Source organism: Sinocyclocheilus grahami, unplaced genomic scaffold (genome assembly GCF_001515645.1).
Source record: "Sinocyclocheilus grahami isolate Dianchi unplaced genomic scaffold, SAMN03320097.WGS_v1.1 scaffold94.1, whole genome shotgun sequence".
NCBI lineage: Eukaryota > Metazoa > Chordata > Actinopteri > Cypriniformes > Cyprinidae > Sinocyclocheilus > Sinocyclocheilus grahami.
Window position 1 is genome coordinate 1,510,925 of NW_015505273.1, and position 24,064 is coordinate 1,534,988.

The following is a 24,064-nucleotide window of genomic DNA, read 5'->3' on the forward strand; positions in this document are numbered from 1 at the left end:
TGACCCATACAATATATTGTTGGCTATTGCTACAAATATACCCCAGCGACTTAACACTGCTTTTGTGCTCCAGGGTCACAAATATTAAATATACAACCCAAGTTAATTTCTGATCTCGATCTGCTCACCTTCATTTCTCATGAACCCTGTAAGATTTTCAACTTGTCAACAAAATGTCATCCTCTCTCAAAACTGCTTTTGAGCACGAGTAGTACAAGTGCAACGGCGAGAGTGTGTGCATTACCATCTCCACCACCTCCACTGCAGCGTCTATGCGCAGGTGATACAGGAAGGTTGTCAGATCCTTCTTCATCTGGATGCTGTTATCGTCCATCTGGGCCACAGTGAAGATGCGCATCTTGCACTTCCTCCAAACCTACAGAACATCATCCACAGATATCAACATGTGAGCTGCAGTCACTTAACTATGCGTCATTCTGATAGAAATGAAGAGTTAAAGCACATACCTTGTGCTGGCGGAGGAGGAACGGTAGCAGCATGAGCATGCCTCCATCATGTACGATCCACCACACATCAATGTGACCCTCTGTGAAGCGCTCTCCGTTTGACGGGAAGGCAGAAATGTTCTTGGGCACCAGCAGGGCTTTACTGGCAGCGGTGGTTTCTCTTACCAGCTCTGTAATGAAGGCACGGTTATATTTATTACTTACGCTCACGAATGTATTATTTTTACTGATTTTAGACTTTTTTTTGTTGGTGTTTCATAATGTGAAGCTGTTTTTGCACTGATTTCAGACTTATCATTCATTTCTTATGCATAATCTAGGTTTTCAGCTTGTATCCTTTAAGTTCCAAATACAAATAATTTTTTTCAATAAAAAGATTTAATTATATGTAGTAAAATATATTCAAAAAATGTTGAATTAAATATTATTAATTGTATTTAATTCTTTGGATTTATATCTAATTCTACAAAGAACAATGAAGAGTATTTTTCCATCGCTGATCCAAGAGTAAATAGGAAAGTTATGTAAATGCTGGTCAAAACTTTAAATAGATTAATTGTGTACAATAAGACCAAGAGAAAATAAATAGAAATATATTTAGGAATACATGTATAGTGACTTATAATTACAGGAATAATTGAATAATATAATTAAAACAATAGCTTAAAATAAAAAATTTGAGTAAATGTGAATCTATTTCGGATGTAGTAATATAAATAAATGTATACTTTTAAATATGCGTATTGACATAATTGTAAGAATAACTGAATAAAATAGTTTAGATCTTGCAATTATGACTTGTTTTTCTCCCAGAATTGCAGGATATAAACTCAGAATTGTGAAGAATAAACTGAGAAAAAAAGTCAGAATTGTAAGATGTCAACACAATTGTAACACCTCATTTTTACACCTCACATTTTTTCCCCCTCACAATTCTCAAAGTTATTTTTCAAGATTGGCGATTGGTAAATAAATAAATAGAATGACCCAACTAATCAAGTCTTTCAAGCTTATTTGAAAACCTTATGAGGAAAGTAAAGGTTCAATGGTTATTAATCATCAGTGCCAATACAGAACCTTTAAATAAGAGTGAATTGGAAACAATTCTCAAAGTTATTTTTCAAGATTGGCGATTGGTAAATAAATAAATAGAATGACCCAACTAATCAAGTCTTTCAAGCTTATTTGAAAACCTTATGAGGAAAGTAAAGGTTCAATGGTTATTAATCATCATCAATCATCAGTGCCAATACAGAACCTTTAAATAAGAGTGAATTGGAAGAAATGTCTCTCACCAATGAAGTTTCTCCAGCTCTGATGATCCTCGGCCTGTTTCCAGTTGCGCGGCCAGCAGGCCAGTACGGTGTTGTGCAGAAGACCTCCTAAACCTCCGGCCTGGACCAAATGTGACGTGGCGTCCCTCATGTTAGAAGAGATGACCACCTGACAGAAACCCTTCACCTTCTCCGCCTCCATGAGCTTCCTCAGAGACTTTGAGACACAAAACAAAGTTTACCCAAGTAAATATCACAATTAAGTTCCAACGTAAGCTGTCTAAGTAGTGGATATCTCACTAGCCTTGTTGTGTCTGTGTTTGTGTGAATGTCACCTGTTCGGCCTGCTGTCCTTGAGGATGGTTTTCCAGGTAGGTTCCCTCCAGCGCTGTGCCCACGATGGTCAGACCCTTCCCAGCCTTCAGCTGATTGGTCAGAGACAGCAAACGCGGCTGCTCCACATTCAGCTCAGAATCCATGCTGACCAGGACTAATATCTGAGGCCTGAGGAGAGCCAAATGCAGGAGAGAGTAGTGGTCAAAACTTAAAGAAGATTACACGTGCACAATAAGGCTAATAATATAAATACTGTACCTTTTAAATTCGGCATAAATATGTATAAATATAAATCTAGTAAATATAAATATCTACATAATTAAAATATATTCATATATTTTAGAAACATATATATATATATATATATATATATAAATGTACAGCTAAATATAGGTATGAGCATAAATATTTTTACATATAAATATATTAATATAAAGGAGAAGGAGAAGAATTGTTGAACAAAGTCATTATTTTAGTTACTAATATCTGAGGCCTGAGGAGAGCCAAATGCAGGAGAGAGTAGTGGTCAAAACTTAAAGAAGATTACACGTGCACAATAAGGCTAATAATATAAATACTGTACCTTTTAAATTCGGCATAAATATGTATAAATATAAATCTAGTAAATATATATATCTACATAATTAAAATATATTCATATATTTTAGAAACATATATATATATATATATATATATAAATGTACAGCTAAATATAGGTATGAACATAAATATTTTTACATATAAATATATTAATATAAATATTTTGAAAATACACATGCGTCATGGTACTCTTGTGAATGGCGGCGGACGCTGACACGAAGGAGAAGAATTGTTGAACAAAGTCATTATTTTAGTTTTCTTTGCGCACAGAAAGTATTCTCGTAACTTCATAACGTTAAGGTTGAGTCACTGATGTCACATGGACTATTGTAACGATGTTCTTACTACCTTTCTGGGCCTGGGAACGTTTCAGTTGCGTTGCTGTCTATGCAGGATCTGACAGCTCTCAGATTCCATCAAACATATCTTAAATTGTGTTCTGAAGATGAACAGAGGTCTTACGGGTTTGGAACGACATGAGGGTGAGTAATTAATGACAGAATTGTTGGGTGAACTAACCCTTTAATTAATAGTTATATTAACAGTTTTGATTTTACGTTTAGCTTTTAACCTTTTAGTAATTTATAGTAATTTTTTATTTATATTTAGCTTTAATACATTTTTATTTCAGTCTTTTTTGCACAAAAGCAGTCTTAAGTCGCTGGAGTATATTTGTAGCAATAGCCAAAAATACATTGTATGGGTCAAAATTATTGATTTTCGTTTTATGCCAAAAATCATTAGGATATTAAGTAAAGATCATGTTCCATGAAGATATTTTGTAAATTTCCTACCGTAAATATATAAAAACTTAATTTTTGATTAGTAATATGCATTGCTAAGAACTTCATTTGGACAACTTTAAAGCTGATTTTCTTAATATTTCGATTTTTTTTGCACCCTCAGATTCCAGATTTTCAAATAGTTGTATCTCAGTCAAATATTGTCCTCCTAACAAACCTATTTATTCAGCTTTCAGGTGATGCATAAATCTCAATTTTGAAAAATTTACACTTTGTGGTCCAGGGTCACATTTTTTATGAGTGTAGTGCGAAGAACATTTAAAAAATCTACAGAACCCTTTTCCACTATAAAGAACCTTTTGAGGAAAGTAAAGGTTCAATGGTTGTTAAAGGCTCTTCGTGGAATCATCAGTGCCAACACAGAACCTTTAAATAAGAGTGAATTGGAAGAAACAGTGCTTCTGCCTCTCACCAATGAAGTTTCTCCAGCTCTGATGATCCTCGGCCTGTTTCCAGTTGCGCGGCCAGCAGGCCAGTACGGTGTTGTGCAGAAGACCTCCTAAACCTCCGGCCTGGACCAAATGTGACGTGGCGTCCCTCATGTTAGAAGAGATGACCACCTGACAGAAACCCTTCACCTTCTCCGCCTCCATGAGCTTCCTCAGAGACTTTGAGACACAAAACAAAGTTTACCCAAGTAAATATCACAATTAAGTTCCAACGTAAGCTGTCTAAGTAGTGGATATCTCACTAGCCTTGTTGTGTCTGTGTTTGTGTGAATGTCACCTGTTCGGCCTGCTGTCCTTGAGGATGGTTTTCCAGGTAGGTTCCCTCCAGCGCTGTGCCCACGATGGTCAGACCCTTCCCAGCCTTCAGCTGATTGGTCAGAGACAGCAAACGCGGCTGCTCCACATTCAGCTCAGAATCCATGCTGACCAGGACTAATATCTGAGGCCTGAGGAGAGCCAAATGCAGGAGAGAGTAGTGGTCAAAACTTAAAGAAGATTACACGTGCACAATAAGGCTAATAATATAAATACTGTACCTTTTAAATTCGGCATAAATATGTATAAATATAAATCTAGTAAATATAAATATCTACATAATTAAAATATATTCATATATTTTAGAAACATATATATATATATATATATATATATAAATGTACAGCTAAATATAGGTATGAACATAAATATTTTTACATATAAATATATTAATATAAATATTTTGAAAATACACATGCGTCATGGTACTCTTGTGAATGGCGGCGGACGCTGACACGAAGGAGAAGAATTGTTGAACAAAGTCATTATTTTAGTTTTCTTTGCGCACAGAAAGTATTCTCGTAACTTCATAACGTTAAGGTTGAGTCACTGATGTCACATGGACTATTGTAACGATGTTCTTACTACCTTTCTGGGCCTGGGAACGTTTCAGTTGCGTTGCTGTCTATGCAGGATCTGACAGCTCTCAGATTCCATCAAACATATCTTAAATTGTGTTCTGAAGATGAACAGAGGTCTTACGGGTTTGGAACGACATGAGGGTGAGTAATTAATGACAGAATTTTTGGGTGAACTAACCCTTTAATTAATAGTTATATTAACAGTTTTGATTTTACGTTTAGTTTTTAACCTTTTAGTAATTTATAGTAATTTTTTATTTATATTTAGCTTTAATACATTTTTATTTCAGTCTTTGTTTTACTCATTTTAGTTCTTCAACTTATTTTACTCAACATATTTTTCAACTGCACACACACACACACACACACACACACACACTAGTAATATAAATATATAAATGATACAATTACGTATATATATGTAATCTGTACGTATTTGCACTCACCTCCAGTTCTTGGTGTGTGGTGGTCCCTCTTCCAGCCTCATAAGGGCGAACCGGGCCGCGCTGAGAGACAGACCTCTTATTCCATCCCCCCATTCCTTTTCCGCCCTGTCAGCACAGACAGACACACGTCTTTTTCACACACTCTGTTTATGTTCAGAATGCCATTCTAACAAATTACTGCATATATACAGTATCCACAGTCATAAGCACCGATCTATGTTTCTGCCGGTGGGTGTCCACTCTCCATACCAAGTGTGTAACAGATGCCTTGTAGAAGCAAACAGGGATAAAAGTATTTGTGTGTGTGTTTTCTTATAATAAAGTTACCATTGGCTGCATATCACGTTATTTATTACTTATGAGAGCTGTTGAACCTGCAAATTCACATCAGAGTCTATGCCAAGTCAGCATGCTCCAGTTTTTCAAATAAAACCAAATAATTCACACGTAAGATGAAATCAGATGCACAAGTATATTGGCTGAAGTCCTTGTACATGAAGCATAGATGTTTGCTCTAGCTGTAGATACAGATTTATTGAGGAAATTAACAAATATCCTGCTATTCTTTTCTGACTTTAAAGCATACTGCCATATAAAACTCCACATGATCCCTGTAAATTGGAGCTACTGATAATGAAAACTGGCCGAACATGTAGGTTTATCCGTAAAGTCTTTTTATTTAATGTTGAAACGGAAATCACGCAAGTATGAAATAAACGGTCTGTATCATAAATAACAGCTAGTCTGATTTGACGCTTACATTTTTTGTTTTCCGTTGCTGCTCGTGCTTTTGCCTGTAGTATATTGTATGTATGTTGTGCTATATTTCGGATCGCATGCAATTCCTTGATGACCTAGTACATCTGGCAACATGCACATTATACAACAAAGCACCTTGTGCTGGGTACTGTATCCCACAATGCAATGCACACAATTTGACTTTGCATTTTGACCATTTTTTTGACTAAAATTTGTTTAAAATGATGACTATGACATATGCATACTGCTATTTAAATTGCTTCTGGTTTTAAGTATACAGTATATACTGCGCAGTATGCAGTAAGTATTCAAATCCGCACACAGCCTCAGACTCCATAATCCTGCCGCCACTTTTCTCCTCCTCTTTAATTTCCGGCCACAGATGCGGGTCACTGTTCAGCTTGACTCTGGAAGTGTTTCCACAGGAAAGGCATTAAAGTACCGGTAATCAAACCCTGGAGCAGATTTCAGCTGTTCTTGGCCCGTCTGATTACGAGGGATCCTGACAGGTCAAACGCCTAAAACTCAATTCTAATCCATCGTCTTGGTTTGCGCCCCGACTCCAGGTCACAATCCACTTACCCTCGGAACTCGATATACTTGTAGATACAGCCGGCGATTCCCATGGCAACGATGGCGTAGTACCAAGAACAGATGAACATGAGCGAGAGACAGAGGCTCATGCCAAGGAAGGATAGAGTCCTGTTGGAAAACAGGAAGGCAAACATTAGTGTACAAATACGAATAAAGCCACAGCAAAGGGCAAGACACGATGCTCTGAAGCTCACCAGTGGTAGAACTTGAACCGCGGCCTCCAGTTGGGCGTTCTGAGCAGAGTTTGAACAGCACAGGCCAGATTCACAAACATGTAGCACATGAGGAAAAACCTGCCGCCACACGAGAGAAACAAACACGATAATGTCAATAAACAGAAACGGATACCCGGGATTATGTCTCAAATGTTTGGACCCTTAAACCACACTTAAAATGTCTGAATGTGATTGTCTTAAAAAGTGATTGTTAAAAATATTGAACTAAATAACATTTATTTAAAAAAAATGTCCAAACACACTTTTCAAGCAAAAAAAAAAAAAGTATTAATGTTAACTAAAACTAAAGCTTAAACTATTAAAAATTGAAATAAATATTTTAATATTATTTATATACTATTATAGTATTTAATAATATCTTGAATTAGCTTTTATTTTCATATTTTCCATTTTCTATTTAGTTTGTTTTATTAATTCTGTTAAATATTATTTATGTTTGTTAAATATATTAATATAAATGTCATATATATATACAACATAATTATATTAATAGTTAATATTATTGATAGTTTTGATTTTAATTTCAAGTTTTACATTTCTGTTATTTATTTTTGTTATATATGTGTGTGTTTTAATATTTCTATTTACCTTTAATTTATTTTTTTTAGTAATATAAAACAAATATATAATTTTATATGACATAATTATATTAATAGTTAACAGTTATATTAGTTTACATTTCAGTTATTGTTTATGTGTTTGTTTTTTAAACATTTCTATTTACCTTTAATTTCTATTTTAATTCAGTCTTTATTGAGCAATTTTAGTTCTTTAACTTATTTTACTCCAACATATTCTTCAACATACTTTATTCCAGATATCTGACAAGGCAACATTTCCATTTAAGTCTTTTAAGTTTAGGTTTTCATGTAATATTTATATATATATTTTATTTCTGCTTTATTTGTATTAAAAAGGTTTTAGTTTTAATTTTAGTTAATAATAACAACACTGATGGATTGATGTGAATTTGTATTACCTAATGCAATGACATTCAGTCATTTTTATGTGTGACTTAAATGTGCAAACACTTTCTAAGGCTGCTGTATATCTGTATGGCCTCTTACATGGAGAGAATCGGAGCGACGTTATCCAGAGAAGCGATGAGAATCCCACTCTCACAGATACATGCGGTCAGGACAAACTATTTCTATTTCAAATAAATGCTGTTCTTTTCAACTTTCTGTTCATCAAAGAATCCTGAAGAATGAAAAAAACCCCCAGATGATTTCCACAAAAATATTGCGCCGCACAACTGTTTTCATCATTGCTCATAATCAGCAATGTTTCTTGAGCAGCAAATCAGCATATTAGAATGATTTCTGAAGGATAATGCGACACTGAAGACTGGAGTGAATTCAGCTTTGCATCACAGAAATAAATTACATTTTACAATATATTCAAATAAAAAACAGTAACTATAAACTGTAATAATATTTCACAATATTACTGTTTTTTTGATCAAATAAACACAGCTGAGAATAAGAGACATCTTTTAAAAAACATTAATAATCGAACCAACCCTAAACATTTAAATGCTAGTGTATTTTTTCATGCACTAAATCACTTGACATATTTATACATATTTATAAGTTACAAGAGACATTTTAAGCACATAACATACTTATCCCTCAGCACCGTTCCCTCGATGCAGGAACCAAACAGAAGCACACTAGACATGTCTGAATATTTCAGTTAAAGGACGTTGTTTTTTTTTTATATAAAAATGTAGTCTATCAGTAGGTTTGAGTGTTTTGAAGGCTTTTAGCTTCTCCATGGAATGATTCCTAGGCTTATTATTAGAATTGAGAAGACTGATTCGTTTGAATGATTTGGTTCATTTGGGCAGTTCGTTCCAATGAACTGGTTCAAAAACTTACCAACTACTAACTTCATTTTGCAAGAGACTCTTTAAAAACTGACTGCATATATATATATATATATGTATATATATATATATATATATATATACACTGTATATACAGTATATAGAATGTCATTTTGTGGCTGTATTTACCGCGCAGGATACCACTCATCATTCCGGGGATTCCCTGTATTTCCGTGATGTTGTTGTTGGTGAAATAGCTGTCGCAGGTGGCGTTCAGGAACTCAGAGTCGCAGAAGAGCCGCCAGAGTTTGGTGGTGACCGTGGCGTTTTCTCTCTCGATGACCTTCGCACACACATCGAAGCCTTTCCAAACCAGAGTCCGGTTTCCCAGCACACACACTCTGTGGAAATCATTTCAAACAAAATCATTTCTAAACAACAAAAAAATGACAGCTTCAGGGTTCCCACACCTTGGTTAACTTAAAATTCAATGAGCTTTCAAGGACTTTCCAGGTCCAATTCCCTCAAATTCAAGGACATAATGTGGGGACACATTTCAAGTGAGAGCAAGGTTACATCGTGTTTCCTTGTAAGATACATTCTTACAGTTTTCATGTGTCAAACACAACTATGCAAAAAAACATTTTTTTGTTGCATTTACGTATTTTTGGCCATATGACAGAGATTCTATTCAACGTATTTCTGTTTTGCATAAAACTGAAGAATATTCGGTACATCCTATGCTGTTTATTGAATAGAGCTTAGGCTCATGTAGCCAGAAGTTTTAAAATATATGAATGTGCTTTTAAGTTTTTCTTGCCTCATGGGTTTACATTATCTTAACAAGCAAAGCAATTCAACATTAATTTCATGGTGTGTCTTTGAAACGTTGAGGTACCATCGTAGTAGTTTCGTGCGTGCGTGAACGTCATGGCAATGTACAACACAAAGTACCTAACACGAGAAACACTTAACGTAACGCGTAAATGCGCGTAACTAACGTAAATCAAGCAAGCTAGTATGCATAGGCCACGAAGTGTTGGAGAAATAACACATTAGCGGACCACACTCTTAAAAATAAAGGTACTTCACGATGCTATAGAATATAGCATTTTTGTCTAAATGGATCCATAAAGAAGCTTTAACATTTAACATCTGTTTCACAAAAGCTTCTTTGTGGTGAAAAAAGGTTCTTCAGATTATAAAAAGGTAAGAAAGAGATGGTTCTTTAAAGAACCTTTGACTGAATGGTTCTTTGTGGAACCAAAAATGGTTCTTCTATGGCATCGCTGTGAAGAACCTTTTGAAGCCCCTTTATTTTTAAGAGTGCAGAGGGAATAATATGGAATTTTTTCCAGAAAACTTCTGGCACAAAATAAGTTCAAGCACTTTCAAGGACCTGTATCGATGTATGTTTCTTTTCAAAAACTTTCCAGGGCCTTGAAATGTCTTTTTTCAGATTCACAAACTTTCAAGGATTTCAAGGACCCGTGGGAACCCTGGTTAGCGTAGAGTATGTTTCTGGTCCTGGTATGTGTGACTGTAATATTGCTGAGGCACATACGGGAAGACCGGCGGCTCGAAGGCGGTTTTGATCACTCCAGCGTAGACGGCGAGGATCGAGCAGATGACACAGGCGAGGAAGACCAGCGCCAGCTTGTTCACGTACTTCACTCCTACAAACACCACAATGGCCATGAAGCTGAGCACCAGCGTGCCGTAAACACGCATGTTGTTCAGCATGGCGGCCTCGGCCTCGGCTCCCTCCAGACCCTCCATCTTAAAAACAGCCGCTTGTGGTACGATGTATACCTGAGATAGGAGGGGAAAATAAGGTGCAAGGAGGACAAATTAATTGAAAGGATGAAAGGGAACCAAAAAGAAAAATAATTAGGTCTGCCAATCAATATTCTGTGATAAAATAACTTAAAATTACTGATGCCAAACGCCTTCTGCCATTACAAATCGATTAAATTTGAAATATATACTATATACCTGTGATTTCTTACCAAACTGATTTAGTTTACCTTTATTTCAATCCATACAATAACCAAATGAACTATGTTTCACATCAATCTTTCTAACAAACTTGCTGGTGAAGACTTAAAGGCGTAGGGCCCTATTTTAACGATCTAAGCGCATGGTCTAAAGCGCACGGCGCAGGTGCACTCAGGGCGTGTCCGATTCCCCTTTTGCTAGTTTAACGACGGGAAAACGGTCGGTGCGCCCGGCGCGTGATCAAAAAGGGTTGTCCCTATTCTCTTAATGAGTAATGGGTTTGTTTTGGGCGTAACGTGCCATAAACCAATCAGAGTGTCATCTCCCATCCCCTTTAAAAGCCAGTTGTGCTCGCGCCATGGCGGGTTCGCTATTCACATAAATGTTTGTGTGCTGCTGTGCGTCCCTGTGTGTGTAATAAGCAAAGTGTACGCGCGTTGTGCACCCGTCTATAGGCGCATATTACTAACGCACTCTTTAAATAACAAAGAAAAAATATTATGCCAGACTTTAGACCAGGTTTGAGTTTGAGGTCTATGGCGCAGTCTATTTTCAGTTCCTGCCTCGGCTCCCTCCAGACCCTCCATCTTAAAAACAGCCGCTTGTGGTACGATGTATACCTGAGATAGGAGGGGAAAATAAGGTGCAAGGAGGACAAATTAATTGAAAGGATGAAAGGGAACCAAAAAGAAAAATAATTAGGTCTGCCAATCAATATTCTGTGATAAAATAACTTAAAATTACTGATGCCAAACGCCTTCTGCCATTACAAATCGATAAAATTTGAAATATATACTATATACCTGTGATTTCTTACCAAACTGATTTAGTTTACCTTTATTTCAATCCATACAATAACCAAATGAACTATGTTTCACATCAATCTTTCTAACAAACTTGCTGGTGAAGACTTAAAGGCGTAGGGCCCTATTTTAACGATCTAAGCGCATGGTCTAAAGCGCACGGCGCAGGTGCACTCAGGGCGTGTCCGATTCCCCTTTTGCTAGTTTAACGACGGGAAAACGGTCGGTGCGCCCGGCGCGTGATCAAAAAGGGTTGTCCCTATTCTCTTAATGAGTAATGGGTTTGTTTTGGGCGTAACGTGCCATAAACCAATCAGAGTGTCATCTCCCATCCCCTTTAAAAGCCAGTTGTGCTCGCGCCATGGCGGGTTCGCTATTCACATAAATGTTTGTGTGCTGCTGTGCGTCCCTGTGTGTGTAATAAGCAAAGTGTACGCGCGTTGTGCACCCGTCTATAGGCGCATATTACTAACGCACTCTTTAAATAACAAAGAAAAAATATTATGCCAGACTTTAGACCAGGTTTGAGTTTGAGGTCTATGGCGCAGTCTATTTTCAGTTCCTCAAAATAGCAACACGCCAACAATGCGCCTGAACACACCTCTTTTTCAGACCAGCATGCCCATGGACGCACAAATGGGCGCAAATGCATTTGCTATTTAAACAACGCAGCGCAGGACGGGAAAATGAGAACTGCGTCGGGCTGAAACTAGTAAAAACACTTGCGCCGGGTGTATGATAGGGCCCTTAGACTAATGTTTATAACAGAAACTGCACACTCAAACATAATAAAGAAACAAGATTGGAGAGGGTTAAAGGTCAGAATATCAGAAAAAGATATAAAAACAAACCTCATCAAACAAACAAGATGAATCTAAAAAGAAGTCTAAAACTACAAAAAAGAGCCAAAGAAGAGCAAACAGACAAAGAGGGACAAAATAATGAGAGATGAGTGAGATTCACAATGACACAGGCGGTAAAACAGACTAGTGTGAGTTCAGTTCTAAGCGCTAATTGAACTAGTCAAGCGTGGAATTAATACTGCAAATGGCCCGCCATTAGTCCTTATTAGAGGCCTGACCTAAATTATATTCAATGCCATAAACTTTTGGGTGCCTATGGTCCGTTTCACTGCTCTAAGCACAATATATTGCATCATTCATTAATCTGTTTAAGGATTTTCCCTTTATAAGAATGATAAAAGTGAGATATTATTAGGAATCTTATGCAATCTGTCAAGATCATGTCTGAGTCATAATTCACCCCAAAAAAGAAAGACATAATATAATATAATATTACAGTCACCCAACAAACACACTGTCCCTTATAAATCAATGAAAAAACACTAATAACAGGTAGCATTACACATTATTTTCTTTCGTATAAATGATTAAAAATGTCAGAATTCACTGCAGTATTTGTTACATGGTCCTTGTTTATATTACAGTGCAAAATTAGTTTCCTCTGTTGTATAGATGATAATGAAATTGAAACACTGACACCTGTGTAGGTGTTCAGGTACATCCAATTGTTTTGAAAGTATTTAATTTTTTTTTTTTTAAAGATTTACAATGTTCCAGTATTGTATTGCTGTAGAAATGTAGCACATTTCTGTCTTAGTTTTGTCTTTTCTTTTAGAACTTAAGCTTACAAAGCAGTTAAAAAAAAAAAGAATTCATGGAATTTGAAATCTGATATCAGAGTAGTCAGTGAATGCCTTTTGTGCCAAAGCAATGACTGCATAGACTGCTGTTGTGCTCACTGAGTGAAGAGTTTTGGTCCTTGGCAAATTAAAAAAACTTGGCAGTTTTTTAAAGCATAATTATGTCTCATTACTCATTCTTGTGTCTCTCCATGAAAGGACCATTTTGACTGTTCACACTGCACTTTTCCATACAATGAAAGCATACTGTGTTCAGAAGCACCATGAATAACTGAATAAATGAAGCATCATAAAAGTAGTCCATACAACTTGCCCTCCAGCATAGCTGTCAAATCTCATTCATGCTTCTGCATATTAAACTTGGTGCAGCACAGTTCATGCAGTACTTGGAAAGATCATGATTTTGCTTTGTTTAAAAAAAAGATTAGAATAGCTAATCATTTTTTTTCAACTTTATAATGTTTTTTGTAAAGTTTTCGCAAGTAAATCTGTTTTTACCCAAAGTATTGAAATACATTCATATTTAGCAATATATTTTAATTATTTATTATTTTTTGATATTGCTGATATTGCTTCATATTTTTTCTAAATAATATTTAATAAAATACGAGTTAAAGGGATAGTTGTCATAATTTGATAATTATGCATTTTGAAGAATGGTTTTGATTACCATTGACTTCCATGGTATGGACAAAAAAAAACAATGGAAGTCAATGGGAACCGAAACTGACTATACCGTTAAAAGAAATACATTTCTGGTTTGGTCTAGATCAGGGGTGCCCAAACTCGGTCCTGGAGGGCCGGTGTCCTGCAGAGTTTAGCTCCAACTTGCCTCAACACACCTGCCTGGAAGTTTCTAGTATGCCTAGTAAGAGCTTGATTAGTTGGTTCAGGTGTGTTTAATTAGGGTTGGAGCTAAACTCTGCAGGACACCGGCCCTCCAGGACCGAGTTTGGGCACCCCCGATCTAGATGAAAGGGTAATTTAACTTGAATAAAAGATTACATTTTGATCTGTTTCTCTCACAAATCTATTGCATGGTTTCAGAAGACATTTTAATATAAAGCATAAGTATGGACTACTTTTGTGATCTTTTCGGCGCACTGGTAACTGTATTATTTTGTGCAGCCTGGACATTCAGCTAAACTTCTCCTTCTGTTCTCCACAAATACGTATTTGGAATGACATGAGGCTGAACTGAAACTATTTTATCAAAAGACTTTTATTCTTTAAATCAACCAAAGAAATGCATGAACACAACATTACTGGCAGCGAAGGACCCCGTTCTAAACTGCCTTCAAAAATCAACTAGATTAAGACGTTTTAGTAGTCAGGATGTTATGCAAAAACACTGAATTCATATGTGTCTAGATGCATTTTTTTAAAAGTTTATTTCATTTCTTCGTTATTATTCTCTTGTTCTGCTTTCCTCTCCACCTGTTAGAGTGAGTAATTAAGTAATTATGCAGACTCTGCGTTTAATTGCGCCGCTGATGAGCGCTAGCGTGTCCTCGGAGCCTCGCTCGTCTCGTGTTTTCGGCTGCTCATGTATTTTCTTTCATATTGCTGGTCGGGGGCTCGAGTCTGTCTGACTTCTGGGTTAATTCTTTCTTCCGGGGGAACATTGGCTTAGCTCCCATTGTCTGTGCAAAATCTTCCCCAGACTCGGAGATCGGCGGGTACGCAGCATGCTGATTTGAGCGAGAGTTTTATCCAGCCTACAGTTCAGAAGGACACTAAGACGTCTATTTAAAGTGAGCTGGCGCTTTGAGATTAAAGCCGTATTGTGTAACCCGGCAGATATTATAAAAACGAACAGGTCACCATAGCGACTAGCTGATCAGATGTGTGTGTGTGTGTTTCATCAATTCAGCAACACTTATTTGCTTCCTTCATGCAGATCACGCAGTCTGTGAAGAGCACTGAATCCTGAGGGAACACCACTGGTTGATTAAAAACAATAATACAAAATAAATAAATAATAATAATAACAACAAATAATAATAATTAAAAAAAATATTTCAACATTTATAAAAATCTAAATAAAAATTGTATTAATATATAATTTTGTATCTACTATATGGTTTATATGACTTAAAATTGTAAATATATTGAATATTGTTTGTATATCCATTAGCAACCCTGCATATTTATTTAATGGCAAAAATGGGTGAATCTTATGAAAACATGTCTATGTCATCTGAAAATGACCTGAAAAAAAAGAAAGAAAAGAAATTATATTTGTCATATTTTTTTAGGCCCCAAACATACATTTTGATTTAGGATATGCTTTTTTCATAAAGTGGAATAATCATATCACATCATATCGTAAATATATTGAATATTGTTTGTATATCCATTAGCAACCCTGCATATTTATTTAATGGCAAAAATAGGTGAATCTTATGAAAACATGTCTATGTCATCTGAAAATGACCTGAAAAAAAAGAAAGAAAAGAAATTATATTTGTCATATTTTTTAGGCCCCAAACATACATTTTGATTTAGGATATGCTTTTTTCATAAAGTGGAATAATCATATCACATCATATCTCATATCATATCATATCATATCATATCATATCATATCATATCATATCAATTTGAAAATAATTGAAATTCTACTGAATTATGACCCGGACATGATCTTGACATATTGCATTTAGGTCAGGCCTCTAATAAGGAGCTAATGTGTTACTTGAAAAAAAGTAATCTGATTACATAACTTGCATTACCCCCAACAATGCTTAGCGATTGTAAAAAACAAAACCCTGCAAGCCACTGATTGACACACTCATAAAACACACAGGTTGTTTATCTCACCAGCAGGATCTCGATGCAGCCCAGGATGTACATGGCTCCAGCAAAGGTGGTGCCCAAGTAGAAGCAGATGCCTACAGCGCCACCGAATTCAGGGCCCAGAGAGCGAGAGATCATGTAATAGGCGCCTCCAGCTGTTGATGCAAACAGAAAACCCTTTCAGGAAACTTTAATTTGAGGAAGTTATGATCTGCTGGGATATTAACGAAGCATTCTGATTTTGACAGCTCAGAAAAATAGCACAATACAACCCACAATTACAACTTCCTGTTTCTTGGAAAATATTAAGCATGCTTATAAAGTGTCTTTTAGCACTATAGAGATAATAGCAGCCTATTGCTGATGAACAACGGATGGGGAACCGAACCCGGCAATTTCACCTCACTTCGGCTCTGCTCCAATCAGGAGATGAGATCGAGTCGGTCATTAGGCCAGGACATGCTCAGCCAATTATGAATACATAAATACAGCTTTGAGGATATTGTTGTCTGCTCATTGCTAGTTATTGTTGCTACGGTGACCGCTTCCTGTTGCCAAGACGACCCACATGCACATGTTAAGCTCTAGCAGGGGCTTGCTTACCTGGCACTACGCCGTTTGTGGCAATGGCACTCATGGAGATGGCAGTGAGCATTGTCTAGAAGAAAACACACCGAAGGAGAGAAAATATGTGTTGATTAGTTGAATAAGAACATTTTAAATTCATTAGAAAGAATAATAATGCCAGGATGATACATCAGTAAAACAATAGCACCAAACTACCAACAAAAATTTGATTCTTATACTAGAAAATGATGCAGTGCATCATGATTTCTGAGATTGTGCTTAAAATAATGAAAAGAAAATGTTTTGTCCTGAAAAGTAAAAACAAACATTCCGATTCATATGCAAATGACTCCTATGAATCTTTCAAAAAGACTCACAGAAGTTAACAGTTTGAATCAGTCTGATGAATCCTTCACTGAGTGAACTACTCTGATTCAGTGAATCAACATCTGATTTACTTACTGAACTGTAGGTTTCATTACTTTGGCATAAGATCGACGGATGGATGGATGGATGATAGACAGACAGACATTCTGATTCGTGAGGAAATGATTCCCATTAACAGGTTCTTTTAAATGAATCATTCAAAAAGACTCAAAGAAATTAAAAGTCAGTCTGATGAATCCTTCACTGAATCAACTAACTACTCTGATTGATTCAGCGAATCAACATCTGATTCACTCGGATGGAGGGATGGATGGATGGGTGGACGGACGATAGATAGATAGATAGAAAGATAGACAGATCTTTTAATCAGCAAAGTGGTAGACTGTGAAAGCAGGAAGGTGTTTAGTGTGGATCTATAGTTGTGTCAGATCACCTTGATTAAAGCAATTTAGTAGAACTGAAAGTACCAGAATAAATCTGATCTCAAAACCTCTTCTGTCTCCTTAAAGGATGAGATGTCTCCTTATAGCGCTTCACTGAGCCAAAGCAATTGTAAAATGTCCTGGAGATTAAAGCCATCTTTAAACCTGCACTGAGCTTTCTCCAGAAATGCAAATGCATCTATTTTGGAGGAAAGGGAACGAGCTGATGCCGTCAGACTGACGCTTCTTTAGAAAGTGATATGGAACATACAGACAGAAACAAATGAGTGTTTCAATCAATAGAGAAAGAGAGAGAGAACGATTCTACTCTATATTACTTGGTGGAAGAATCGTTTTCAGACGAACCTGTTTTTTGCATTTCTCATTATTTGCCTATAAACACCCTTTAATTCTGTTAAAATCACTATAACGCACAAGACGTCTTGGGACTGATTGCCTTGAAAATGTGTGAACACATACGTCACTGTCAGAGAGATGTGACAGACGCTTACACATGAATACAAAACTGTGCAAAGCAAAATCATTTCCGATCCACTGCGTGAATTATTTCTCCTACATAACAACTTTAAATGGAGAGCAAATAAAGACGTCTCCTCCTTCTCAGATGTTTCTCCTGAGAAAAACACCCCAGTAATCTCAGGAGAAACATCTGAGACAAAGTTGATGCTTAAATGAAACATAAATGAGCCCAGATAGATAGATTGGAGTCCATGAGCAATGAACGAAATACATTCAAGTGTGTTAGTTGATTAGACTTGAATCAGCGTGTAATCAGCCATTTTCTCTCTGAGATGGGTTTGATAAGACACTAACTGATGCTAAGTGTTTTATCTTGACTATAACTGAGACTCATGTGAGATCTGGTCCATTTCCACCCACACAAGTCCACTGGCAATTCAGAAACACATCACAGAACTCCATATGCTATATCACATGCTGGCTGAAGCCTCTGATTGGACGATGAAGGGCACCGGCTGCTTGAACTAGTTTCCCCAGCCAATCACACCATCTGCCTTCAGCGGAGTGAGCCAATAATATGAGACAGATACTCTGACAACCAACCGAAAGGTTTAAAAAACAATCGCGAATGAGTAAATGGCCCATTTTCTGACAGCTTACATATTGCGTAGTTGACATTTACTGAGGGATTCATAACACAGAGTTATCATTTTATTCTGCAGTATTTTATTTTCATTTATGCTACTGAACATCTAATAAGGAGATGAAACAAGAACAAACTTCGGTGTAAATCACTCAATTCAGTTAAATGCAATAATTTACATAAGAATGTTGTACAATCAGTCTACATTGTAGTAAGATTTTCATAAAGTTTCATAAATGAGGCCCATAACATTTAAAAAATAAATAATATTTACTTTTAAAAAAATGTATACAAAATTAAACTAATTCGATTTCACCATCAAGAATACTTTTGTAACATTATAAATGTATTTACTGTCATTTTTGATCAATTCAATTCATCCTTGCTGAATAAAATCTTACTGTCCTCAAACTTTTGCATGGTACTGTACACAAATAAACTCAAATTATTTATTTGTTAGTAAGTCTCTTAATTCAAGGTATGTGTCTCCTCACTGTTTCTCAGCAACTGAGTACTGGCGATATTTGGCCCCTGCAGAGGAGGAATTTACATAATCAAATGACACATCAGAAATTGAACTTAATACAGCTGAGCTCAGGAAACACGTGTAGAAATGGACGGAAAAGTGCATTTTCCTTTTGCACAAAGATCTGAGTGTGGAAATGGAACCTCATATGGTTGCATAATCAACACTTCTCTCGTATTGGCTGCCATGTTTGATTGCGACTGAACAATGCATTCTGGGATTGCCTTGTCTTGACGGCCTTAGAATTTGGCCAGTTCTCGTTAGGTTTTGGAACGGAGCCACTGTTTCAGTGTTAAGTGTTAATTTGATTTCATCTACATCACTGAATACACAACAGTCAATTGATATTCATGTATTAATACATTCCCATGAATAATTCGATCATTTCACGACCGTCACGATCCATAAATAACCAAAGCACTGTCTGTCATCCGCCTGTCAGTATTTCTGTGCCTGCCGACTATTTGAAAGTGGATCAATGCTGTTGTTTGTCCTTTAATTAATCATTTCTGGATTTCTAACAGCTTCAGTCTGTCTTAAAGACGCGAGCGTCTCCATCTCTGTGATGGATGAAAGAATCAGCGTTCTCTCCTCCTCTCCATCTGTTGCCATGAGAGAACGAACTCGATGAAAAGCAAGCGACAGGCGCCTGGCAATGAGATGGTAGTTTCAGATGACATCGATAGCATCTCGCTACTTCTAATTATGATGCATATATGCGCTCATTCAGAAAGCGCAGGCGGATGTTGAGGTGTTGCTCACGCCCCCCTGAACCGCTGTCAATTCTGCTGATGGTGTGGACAGGCAGATAAATCACACACGCAGTTTTCAAAGGCGTTTGCTCAGATGGACTGGAAGTCATTGAGATGCACGCAAACGTCATCTAGTCATGTTTTCATGCACATCTGCATGCACGTCTGTGAGGCCGTTTTAACTTTGATTTGAAGGATTCTGTAAAGCCTTCATTATCTCTGAGTGTCTCTGATGGCTGTGGCTTTTCACATAATGTGCTTGAGTTTTAAATAAGAAACTTCAGGTTTGCAGGTTTTTAGATCAATGTTGCTGTCAATTTATCTGCCTGTTGCATTTTATGATTTTCAGCACTTTATATCACGTATGTTATGAATCTCACTAAACCTGTTAAGAGCAGTATCAAAAGTGTCATTAACTAAAATTATTTAAAATATTTTGTTCATTGAAATAAAGCTGAAATAAAACGAAACAAACAAACAAAAAAATAGACTGAAAATAAACACATTTTTTGAACTCGTTTAAATCGAAAGAGCAAAATTACTAACTGAAATAAAAAATAAATTTTTTTTAGAAATATAAAAAAACTAAACAAGAAAAACTTACAAAAGCACATAATAAAATTACTAAAAATAAAAATGAACAAAAACAAAGACATAAAGACTAAAACATAAAGCCCAATTTGATACTTCGAATGGTGACATTTTCATGAAAACTAAGCCATTTTTATGCTAGTATTTGTTGTACTGCATTTAATTTTTGCTTACAAACATTTTTTTGTGAGCCCTAAGAATAATGAAAAAAACTAAAACAAAAACAGAAGTAAAACATCTGACGGTAGCCATTCACTTTTATAGTATTTTTTTTCCTCCATACTGTGGAAGTCAATGGCTGCCGTCGACTATTTTGTTACCAACTGTCTTCAAAATATCTTTGTATATATTCAACAGAAGAAAGAAACTCATACAGGTTTGGAATGACATGAGGTTTAAATGATGACAGAATTAAAATTTTTGGGTGAACTATCCCTTTAAATGTCATGAAAATAAAGCAATGCAGTGCAAAAAAAACAAAACTAAACTTAAAAGTCCTAAAAAACTGATCATATTGTTTTTTGTTAGCTACTTTCATATTTGATGTCCTTCAAACATGTGATGTAAACATACCCGAGGCAATGAAATCCCTTAAAACAAAACTAAAAATGTCACTAGAGCAACTAGAGAGACACAGGGAAAGAAAGATGGCCTACGATGACAACTGGGTGACACTCTACATAGTGTTCTGCGCATCGGTGTGTGTGCATGCGAAACAAAATGCTAAAACTATCAAACCTATCAAAACTGTTTATGACATTTTGAAATGATTATATTCTTCTCCACTCTTGACATCAAATCTAGAGAGATTTACACACATTTAGTGAGCACACTTTATATAAGCCCTGATCATAAATACAGCTTATTAACTGCTGTCAGCTTATTAGACATAATCAGAAAACACTATGCATGTCAACGCACGCAGTGTATTCAGATAACACAGCATGTTGACCTAAATACCAGCAGCTTTTCTATGTTTTGCCATCACCTGCAACAGGACGACATATAGACGAGGTGCTTTTAGCTGCAGTGTTTTTGTCTGAAATCATCTGGAAGGTTTTTAAATGGACGCGTCGTGTTGTTGAGATCTCTGTTTGGCTGCACTCCAGTCCATCAATTAATGACTTGTGAAGACAAAAACTGTGTTTGTAAGAGACAAATCCATTTATTTCAAACCATTGTTTTTGGCTAAAGCATGAGTCCATTATCCATAATAACTCCTCCAGTGAAAAAAAGTCCATCTCCTGTTGTCCTCTCACAAGAAATTCCACACACATATTTCTTCAGAACTGTTTTGGCTTGTAAACAGTGCTTGGTATGTGCATAATTCTCTCCTGATACAGACCTGATGACTTTTTCACTGGACAAAGCAATATTATGGATAGAGGAAGCAACAGTTGAAATAAAAAACATCTTAATGTTGGATTTGTTTCTCTTTTGGCTTCTACAGATGTTAACTGATGGACTGGAGTGGTGTGGATTATTGTGATGTTTTTATCAGCTGTTTGGACTCTCATTCTGACGGCACCCATTCACTGCAGATAATCCATTGCTGAGCAAGTGATGTAATGTTAAATTTCTCCAAATCTGTTGCCATGAAGAAACAAACTCATCTACATCTTGGATGGCCTGAGGGTGAGTAATTTTTTTAGCAAATATTTGTTTTTGGGTGGAGTATTCCTTTAAGATCTGCATGTGATTTAACCTCAATGTGGATGTGAGTTTATTGGCTATTTTAATGCATCTCACACTATGAGAGTAGTATTGTAGTATGCTATTCCAAACTCAACCAGAGCATGTGTATGTGAGAAAGAGAGATGACGAAACAGAAAATAGTGAGATGCCTGAGCTCATGATTAATAATAGCACTTACATGGGCGCTGGAGAATGTAAGGTTGCACATGCAACCTGCAATCTGTTTTATTACGTCTTAAATTGATTTTTCCGTACTGCTGGTTCGTCTGGTCAGAGGAGAACTGGCCCCCCGACTGAGCCTGGTTTCTCCCAAGGTTTTTTCTCCATTCTGTCACCGATGGAGTTTTGGTTCCTTGCCGCTGTCGCCTCTGGCTTGCTTAGTTGGGGACACTTCATTTCCAGCGATTATCGTTGACATGATTGCAAAGATATTATTTAAACTGAGCTGGATGTTGACATCACTGAATTCAATGATGAACTGTCTTTAACTGAAAAATTAGTGTTTATTATTGTCATTTTGCATTATTGACACTATTTTCCTAATTAATGCTGTTCAGTTGCTTTGTCACAATCTGTATTGTTAAAAGCGCTATATAAATAAAGGTGACTTGACATGCAAACATACAAATCACACTAATGAGCAAGTATGCTGAAGTGCATGTTTGCTCGGTGACATGTACATATGTGCAGCAGGAGGCCTGCACACAGATGAAACACATGCACGTTAATCAGCGGGTCTTTGAGAATGAGATGGTATGCAAAATCAAAATCAATGGTAATTAGATGCTTGCATAAGCTGTGTGCATGTGGCAGAGTGATATCTTAATTGTTCAATGTATATTTTGCAATGATTTATAGAGGCTGAAAATACTCAAGTTGAAAATAATTTGTATCTCACTAAACCTGTTAAGAACAATGCAACCCAGAATCAAAAGCAGTATTGTTATTGCTAACTAAAACTACTAAAAACATGTTGTTAATTGACATGAAGCTGAAATAAAATAAAATATAAATATTAGATTACAAACTAAAAAAACAAACCAAAATTTCAAAATAAGTTTAAGTTGAAGTACTAGACACTGAAATAAAACTAAAAAGTACTAACTAAAGCTGGGAAAAAAATATTTAGAAATATTTTTTAAAAACAAAAACTAATAAAAATGACAGACTGGCAAATAAAAATACTAAAAATTAAAGTAAAATTAAAATAAAAACTGAAAATATAAAAATAAAAGCTAATTAAAAAACATGGAATAGCTAATGTTTTTCATAATAATTATAGTATGAAATACTAAAATTTCTAACTGAAATAAAACTAAAACTGAAACAAAAATACATTAAACTATTTAGAAATATATATATAAAAAAAAACTAATAAAAATGACAAACTGATACATAACAAAATTACTTAAAATAAAATTAAGATGAAAACTATAAAAACAAAAGCTAATTCAAAATATGAATAAAAAGAACTAATTACTATATTAATTATGTTTTGCATAACAAAAATGAAGCTTAATTTAAAGACCATTTAGATGTTTCAAAGTTAAGTCCATTTTCATCTCAGATTTCTATTGCATGGTGTGTGACTGACCGTGGAGCAGCACATGAGCACGATGATGAAGGCCTCGATGACGCCGCCGATGCCCACCATCCAGGTCATCCTGAGAAACAGAATCACACCCAGGATGTTCTGCAGGCAGGGCAGGTAGACGCCCATCAGCGTTCCCATCCGCGGAGCCTGTCGAGACACACACACACACACACACAGCAGTCTATTAGTACAACGTCAATATCTGATTAGATCTGTTCCGTTGATCAGGTTCATGTTTTCATTTCATTGTTCAGCAAACATAACACATGCTCTGATCTCTCGACTGTAAAAGCAATAATGCAACTGTTGATGTTCTGATGAAAAGAGAGAGAAAGATAGTGAGTCCATGAAAAACCTGGAAATATCATGGAATATTAAACTTGATCTCCAAACCAGGATAATATTGATGCATAACAATTAAAACGTAAGAATTCACATAAATATATATTTTATATA

General features: G+C 36.0%; 1 protein-coding gene across 1 annotated transcript in view; it reads right to left on the bottom strand.

Annotated features, from left to right (window-relative positions):
• LOC107587628 (solute carrier family 12 member 5-like) overlaps window positions 1-24,064 on the bottom strand; it is a 93,258-nt gene that overhangs the window by 6,065 nt on the left and 63,129 nt on the right. Inside the window, exons 5-18 of the mRNA XM_016275476.1 lie at window positions 23,609-23,755; window positions 16,555-16,609; window positions 15,976-16,106; window positions 10,253-10,500; window positions 8,878-9,089; window positions 8,499-8,542; window positions 7,928-8,004; window positions 6,819-6,917; window positions 6,613-6,732; window positions 5,272-5,376; window positions 4,207-4,375; window positions 3,893-4,088; window positions 468-637; window positions 245-376 (exon numbers count right to left, since the gene is read on the bottom strand). Of these exons, the coding sequence (XP_016130962.1) occupies window positions 245-376; window positions 468-637; window positions 3,893-4,088; window positions 4,207-4,375; window positions 5,272-5,376; window positions 6,613-6,732; window positions 6,819-6,917; window positions 7,928-8,004; window positions 8,499-8,542; window positions 8,878-9,089; window positions 10,253-10,500; window positions 15,976-16,106; window positions 16,555-16,609; window positions 23,609-23,755 (1,905 nt within the window). The remainder of the gene's footprint in view (window positions 1-244; window positions 377-467; window positions 638-3,892; window positions 4,089-4,206; window positions 4,376-5,271; window positions 5,377-6,612; window positions 6,733-6,818; window positions 6,918-7,927; window positions 8,005-8,498; window positions 8,543-8,877; window positions 9,090-10,252; window positions 10,501-15,975; window positions 16,107-16,554; window positions 16,610-23,608; window positions 23,756-24,064) is intronic.